The 7500-nt window shown below is 43.0% G+C and overlaps 1 protein-coding gene and 2 long non-coding RNA genes across 5 annotated transcripts in view; 1 reads left to right on the top strand and 2 right to left on the bottom strand.

Moving 5' to 3' along the window:
* The window catches only part of LOC123518700, a 680-nt gene extending 149 nt beyond the window's left edge, over positions 1-531 (bottom strand). Inside the window, exons 1-2 of the long non-coding RNA XR_006678870.1 lie at positions 208-531; positions 1-62 (exon numbers count right to left, since the gene is read on the bottom strand). The exon at positions 1-62 is cut by the window's left edge and continues 149 nt beyond it. This is a non-coding gene — a long non-coding RNA (uncharacterized LOC123518700). The remainder of the gene's footprint in view (positions 63-207) is intronic.
* LOC123518699 (ras-related protein Rab-3-like) overlaps positions 1-7500 on the top strand; it is a 164503-nt gene that overhangs the window by 11739 nt on the left and 145264 nt on the right. The window contains exon 1 of one of the 3 annotated variants that reach the window (XM_045279697.1): positions 256-382. The exons of 1 other annotated variant lie outside the window; for it this stretch is intronic. In XM_045279697.1, coding sequence (XP_045135632.1) covers positions 278-382 — 105 coding nt within the window. In that variant the 5' untranslated portion in view covers positions 256-277. Of the gene's footprint in view, positions 1-255; positions 383-657; positions 811-7500 lie in introns of those variants that run through there. One more of the 3 variants, XM_045279699.1, reaches the window with a different exon arrangement.
* The window catches only part of LOC123518701, a 10806-nt gene that overhangs the window by 2088 nt on the left and 1218 nt on the right, over positions 1-7500 (bottom strand). The gene's annotated exons all lie outside the window — the stretch shown is intronic.

Below are 7500 nucleotides of genomic sequence, written 5' to 3'. Positions count from 1 at the left end.
GGCCCAGGGGATCCGAGGAGCCAGGAAGCATCCACAGGTAGACACAGGGGAGATTATTCTACCTGGTGGTAATTAAGGAAAGGTATTAGGTGTGGCCTTTGCCTCACTTGTCAGTGATTGACAGGCAAACCGACAACTTGACAGACACCTTATCAACACACACACACACACACACACACACACACACACACACACACACACACACACCTTCCCCATGATTGGGATGGCGCCTTGAGGGGAAGAGGAGTCCCGTCACGTTATACAGAGTCCTCAGGGCATGGTGGACCTCCCGTCTCTGGGCGGCAAGAGTCAGTGCGCAGACTCGCTTCCTTCTGCTTGGCGAAGCTCCGGACTCAGGCGAGGGAGGCCCACCGCGCTACAGGTAACTCTACTGACGGCGCCCCGCAGAGGCCACGTCCTCGCGCCTCGCCGCCACCCACGAATCTGAATGAATCAATAGACACTAGTCGACTCACTTTTGATTTCGTGGTTGTGAACACTGGAAAATAAATCCCACCCTTGATTGCCAATTTTCTGGCCGGACGAGGCGAAGGTGACAGGTTGGCGGGGCAGCCTTTCCTCACCTGGCCCTGTCTCGCTTGTGCTGCCCAGCTAACAGGGCACGGCAAGTCAAGGGTCAGGTTACTTTTGTGGTTTGGTTAGTCTGTGGGTTCCGAGCAGGGATGGCGGTACTTATTTACCGGGGGGCTGATCAATATTGTCGGCCGCCATGTTGGATGACGTCACGGGAGAGGCCAGAGCGGTTGTGTTGTTGAGTGTGAGTCAGGTCGGACGCGGACTGAGCTAGAGGTTAGTATTCTTGAGTTTATCGTGCTGTAGTGCCTCCTGGTGGCACCCATATCTTGTGACCACCTGTCGGAGGCACCAGCGATGCCTCTAGCACGCCCGCGCCGCCCACAGGCTTCCGAGGGCGGCGCGGGAGGGGCTGGAGCCGCCTCTCCACGTACCCTGCCGCTCGCTACTCCAACCTGCAGCCCTCAAACATAATGCTAATGGGAAAAATCAATAGCCTTAATTTTGGTAGTGATCATGTGGGGAACGTGAGCCCCGCAGAGTGGAGGGCTGCGACACCCTGGCCCGGCTGAGGTGTCCTGGGGCCGCGACACACTGATGGAATTTATCACCACGAATATAGGTCACCTTTTTCTTACCGTGTGTGTGTGTGTGTGTGAGTGTATATATGTATGTACGAGCATGTATGTATGTGTGTGTGAACAAGAAAGAGGGAGGAAACCGACGAGTTAATTATATGTTCACGCTTTGTTCTATGTGTGTGTGTGTGTGTGTGTGTGAGAGAGAGAGAGAATGTGTGTGTGTGTGTGTGTGTGTGTGTGTGTGTGTGTGTGTCTGTGAGTCTGTGAGTGTGTGTTTACGTTTGTGTTTCGTGAGCCGTAACAATGGTCGGTCGTACTCAGAGAAAATTAGTGACGGCGTAACTGTACACTCCCAAAATTCACGAAATAACGAAACAGCACATTGAAAGAGAGAGAGAGAAAAAAAAAAAATCTGTGTTAGTAGTTTCCCCGGAGCATTTCGTCGCAAAGACCGCGAGGAATCCTGCATGTTAGTGCATTGATTGTCGCTTTAATGTATTCAGTATCTTGCAATTCTCAATGTGCGTGCAGGGGAGCGTTTAATTTATGGAATATTTACTCAGTGTGAATAGTGTTTATCTCGCCCATTGAATGTGTATTTATTTATAAGACATTTTCATCAAACACGAAGCCCAAGTAAACCAATGATTTTGTCGCAATAGAAATGTCATAGAGGGGTAAGAGCAGTATGCATAAGAATACGCAGGAAAGCATACGAGGAGAACATAAGCAGATAACTCGATGCTTATTACTCTATAACAAATCTTAAGTACTGTCTCTTAAGTTGTGAGTTGAGGGAAAAGCAAAGTAGTAAAGTAATGTAGTCGAGAGAGGGAGATAGCGAGTAAGAGGAAGACAAGCCGCCCCTGAGAGCCTCCCCCTTGAGCTGGCTTTTGGTTCTTTCCTCCGCGGGATCAGGCGGGACTCAGGGTGTCAGGTGTTGCGAAATGCTGCCGAGACTTTATAGCACTGTCTTCATTCCCTGTTCCTTTGTACCTTCCCCTGTGGTGGAGGCTGCGGTGTGTGGTGGTGTGGTGTGGTAGTGGATTGTACGACTGCTTGTGATGGTGCGTGGTTTGAGAAGGTTTTACGGCTTGCTTATACTGAGGTGGTGTCATTGTGTGGTGTTGTTCTTGTCGTGGTAGTATTGTGCTGTGTTTCGTTATGCTTTTAGTGGTATCATGCTGTGGTTGGCATGGTTTTGAACACATTCTAATAGAGGTGGTATGGTAGAGTTCTGGTTAGGGTCTCTCTCTCTCTCTCTCTCTCTCTGGTGGTAATGGTGGTGGTGGTGGTGAGATAAGGTTGTGATGGAATTATGCGATGCTGTGTTCTGTGGTAGTGGTGGTGTGTTTTGTTTCTATATATCCTGGGATGTGCTGTGTAACATGGCAAAGTGTGAAGTGTTCTGCATAGTGTGTGGGTGTCTCGCTGTTCAGGCTGTGATGTGTGATGCTGTGTGAAGTGGACTTCTGGACACTGCTTGGGGAATATTGTGATGTAGTCTGTACTAGTGATATCCAGTGTTACAGAGAGGAGTGTTGTGGTTGTATTGCTCGATGTTATAAGAAAGGTGTGATGTGTTCTATGGTGTTACAGTGTCTTGGCTGTGTTTCAGATTCCCGTGTTACAGAGAATAGTGTGTTGTGTGAGCTGCATGTGATGTTTTGCTTCGTGTTGTCATAGAGAGCGTGTGTTTCTTGGAGTTTCAGAGTGTAGCATTGCGTTGCGTGATGGTGGAGGCGTTGTGTGGGAAGTTAATCGTTTATTCTTGCGTGCACTGGTGTCTTACTTAACTATTTCAAGGAGTGATGTTGCGTCATGGAGTGTTTTAGTGTTCTGTCTTGCCTTTAGTGTGTTGCGAGTGATGGCACAGAGTAGTGATGGGTATATAAAGACTGTTCCTTTCACGTCTTTTTCTTTCTGTTTGTGTTGGGTTTAATGTTGCAGGCAATGGTGCTGCGCTATACATTTTCAAAGGAAGTAATGAATTTTAGTGTAGTTTTTTTTTTTTTTTTTTTTTTTTTTTTTTTAGCAGGAGTGAATATTGTAGTTGTTGTAGTGGTGCAGGTGGAGGTATAGCAATATTTGTGCTTATTTTGGAGAGGTGTTGTATTTTGTGTTGTAGTGTTACTCTGCTTGGGAATCACGTTGTGTTGTATCATCGCAGACAGCTGTGTTGGAGTATTGTGAGAGGTGTTGGTCTGTGTTGTGACGCGTGAAGAAGCGTTATGGTTTTGTGGGAAGTGTCATGTTGTGTTGTAATAATGCAGGAAGTGTTCTATCCAGTGTTGCAGATCATGGTGCTGAAGTGTTGAGATACATGTTGTTATGAGCAGGGGTGTTTATTGATGTGTTCTATGAAGTGTTGTTCTGTATTTTTATATTGTAGGCAACCGTTTTCAAAGTACTGTTTTTTATTGTATTTCAGATAGTTGTATCGGAACGCTCTGAGAAATACTGTATTAAAGTATTACTGCCATTATTGTACGTTGTTCTATACAGCTTTGTGGGCGTTGGTGTTTTGTGTATCCCTGGATGGTGTTGGGAAGTTATGCTCTAGTTCATGAGCATTACAATACCTCTGGGATGAAAGAGAATCATTATAGCGTACGTATCATAAGTCATTGCAGAACATTGTCAAAATTAGCCTCTCTTCCTCTACGCTTGTGATTCTAGAGTCCATTACAAGCGTGTGACGTGACACAGGAGAAAGTGAGAGAAATGAGTTAAATATCAGTAACGTTTCAAAATTAAACAGGAACACTTGTGAATGGCGTGATAATGAAGGAAAGACTATGTAAGAGATAACTGGAATATGCGTAACTTTTCAATATTAGACGCAAGGAAAAGAATGATTTGCGTTCACGAGCAGAAGGAGAAATAGAATGAGAATGCATCGACAGAACGCGAGAGGGCAATATCAAATCACTCTCCAAAATTAATTGGCGTGTGAAAGACTTACGTTCACTAGTGTAGAAGTAAAGTGTGGATTATAATATGGGACGAATTCACATTGCATATATTTTAGACGTACCGAGTCGTATCTGAATCTGATAAAGTTAAATGCATTAAGATCAAAGGGAAAAAAAATGCGCTTCCTCAACAATCTCTCTCTCTCTCTCTCTCTCTCTCTCTCTCTCTCTCTCTCTCTCTCTCTCTCTCTCTCTCTCTCTCTCTCAAGACGGCGTAAATTTTTAATCAATCACTCAGTGTTTCGAGGATATCAATATTTACAGTGACGGTCTAAAGTCAGCAAACATCCCAGGTTCCTTTCTTCCGTGTTTACCGCGTTTCCTTAGTCCAAACCTCCTGATCTGTTGAAAGTCTCCTTACATAACCTAGCACCTGATGGATTCGAGGGAGACGGGGCACTTAGGAACGAGGGAGAGTACTAAAGATGGTGGAAGGGAATGTGGGAGGTTGGTACCCGCCTTCTGATCACAAATATACTTCCTATTAAACTTTCCATTTATAAAAGTAGAGGTAAGAAAACATGTAGATTATTGATACCAAGAGTGAAGGTGGATTGTAAAAGGTTACTACTTGTTTTCTGATCATAAATTTATTGGTCGTTAACTTTCCTATTCCGAGAAACAACACGACAATTATTGAGGCCAATATAGGAAAGTGAATGTTTGAGGTTATTACAAGAACCCTGACAGCGAATGTACTTTCTTACTTTCTTATAAGGACTGGATAGTGTAGCTGTAGTGGTGCAGGCGCAGGTATCGCAATATTCGTGTTTATTTTTTAGTGTATTTGGTGTTGTAGTTATGCAGTATTATAAGAAATATTGTTTCTGAATTTCTCATTAAAAAAAACATACAGATTAAGATGTAAAGACAGAACATGAATATGAAAGCTTCCAATACTGACCATGACTGTGCATACCCTTTAAAGCAACATGCAAGGTACCGAGACCAGGAGATCAAATCATTAAGTAAATAAAAGAAAAATTACTACAACACTTCCGATCACTACTAACTTTAACTCCTTCAATACTGAGACACATCTTTACCTTGAAATTTCTGTACGATTAGACCATTTTGTTTACATTAGAAAGGGTCTATAGAGGTCAGAAGATTAATGGCCACAGTCTTTACTATTTTAATCCTCACATAAGTTTTTGAAGCTGTACAAAATCACCAAATAGTAACCAGAATGAATATGGAAATGTGTCATGGTACTGAAGGGATTAATAATTAAACACACCCCATAAAAGAAAACACACAAACTATGAAGACCAAAACAGAAGCACTTCCCGTATTTGACATGCACGTGTAGCGGTCGACCTTGACTTGTATACTTCACAGCCGCATAAATGTTTAATTAGTCCCTACGCAGGTGAGACGCGGCCCTCCAGGTGTTGCCCTCCCACCCACAACAAACATACTTCCCTTTAGAGCAGACTGGTGCCACGTGTATCTTGATTGCAGGCAGCTGGGGACGTGACACCTGAGCAATAGTAGCAGTAATAGTAGTAGTAGTAGTAGTAGTAGTAGTAGAAGTGGTAGTAGTAGTAATAGTAGTAGTAGTAGTAATAGAAGTGGTAGTAGTAGTAGTAGTAGTAGTAGTAGTAGTAGTAGTAGTAGTAGTAGTATGATAATAGAAGTGGTAGTAGTAGTAGTAGTAATTGTTGTTGTTGTTGTTGTACGAAGAGTAAGAGGAGAGAGAGAGAGAGAGAGAGAGAGAGAGAGAGAGAGAGAGAGAGAGAGAGAGAGAGAGAGAGAGAGAGAGAGAGAGAGAGAGAGATTCAAACAGACAAATGGAGACGATAAGGCAGAAATAGAGACCAAGCTGATAAACACACACACACACACACACACACACACACACACACAGGGATAAAACGACAGTGACAGAAATAAAATCAAAGACACAGGAACTCGCAGATAACTGATAAAGATAGATATAAACATGCGAGAAAAAATTATATATCACAAAAGAAGAAAAAAAAAAATAATCGAGACTTTTGATACAGGAGAGGAAATAGATAACGCCTACACTTAACGTTTCCATAACACATAATGACACAGCTGATGGAAATATATATATTGTTTATTTATTTATTTTTTTCCTCAAGAGTCGAACATTTTACCGACGCGTGACTTTATTTTCTCTTTCTCTCTCTCTCTTTCTCTGCAGCAAAAAATACGAACACCTTAGTAAGGGTGAAAAATAATTAATAAAGCTGCGTATATCCGTACCACTTGAAGTTCTGTGAAGGGTTTTCTTTATAATGAGGCGTTATGAAATTTGTCCTTGTGTTGAGAAATTCGTACGTATTTTTGGAGAACATATTGGCAGAACAGCTATGTGTGTGTGTGTGTGTGTGTGTGTGTGTGTGTGTGTGTGTGTGTGTGTGTGTGTGTGTGTAAGGAGCTTGGATTAAAAAAAAAAGCTGAAGGTAGGAAATAAATATGAGATAGATTTATGAGGATAGCTTATTAGATATATACACACACACACACACACACACACACACACACACACACACACACACACACACACACACACACACACACAGAGAGAGAGAGAGAGAGAGAGAGAGAGAGAGAGAGAGAGAGAGAGTACCTTTCTTGTAGTGTTTAGTCTGGTTTGTTCGTTTCGTGTTTCCAGTGTTTGTTTAATCGAGGAAATATTGACGCAAGTATTGAGATGATGAGTGACATGCCGTGCTTGTTGTTGTTGTTATTGTTTATGTTATTGTTGTTCTTATTATTGTTATTATTAATATTCTTATTCTTATTATTATCATTATCATTATCATTATCATTATCATCACTATCATCATCATCATTATTACTGTTGACGCTATCATTATTAACTATTAATATCGCTCTTATCATTACCCGACAGTGTTGAAATTATCGAAAATCGAACGAGAATCGATTTGCATACATACACACACACACACACACACACACACACACACACACACACACACACACACACACACACACACACGGCCCGGTAGCTCAGTGGTTAGAGCGCTGGCTTCACAAGCCAGATGACCGGGGTTCGATTCCCCGGCCGGGTGGAGATATTTGGGTGTGTCTCCTTTCACGTGTAGCCTCTGTTCACCTAGCAGTGAGTAGGTACGGGATGTAAATCGAGGAGTTGTGACCTTGTTGTCCCGGTGTGTGGTGTGTGCCTGGTCTCAGGCCTATCCGAAGATCGGAAACAATGAGCTCTGAGCTCGTTCCGTAGGGTAACGTCTGGCTGTCTCGTCAGAGACTGCAGCAGATCAAACAGTGAATTACACACACACACACACACACACACACACACACACACACACACACACACACACACACACACACACACACACACACCGCAGGGCCGTTCACGTACATACATGCATATATACACATAATGATGA

This window comes from Portunus trituberculatus, chromosome 44 (genome assembly GCF_017591435.1).
Source record: "Portunus trituberculatus isolate SZX2019 chromosome 44, ASM1759143v1, whole genome shotgun sequence".
Lineage (NCBI taxonomy): Eukaryota > Metazoa > Arthropoda > Malacostraca > Decapoda > Portunidae > Portunus > Portunus trituberculatus.
This window is presented reverse-complemented; position numbering and strand designations above follow the sequence as displayed.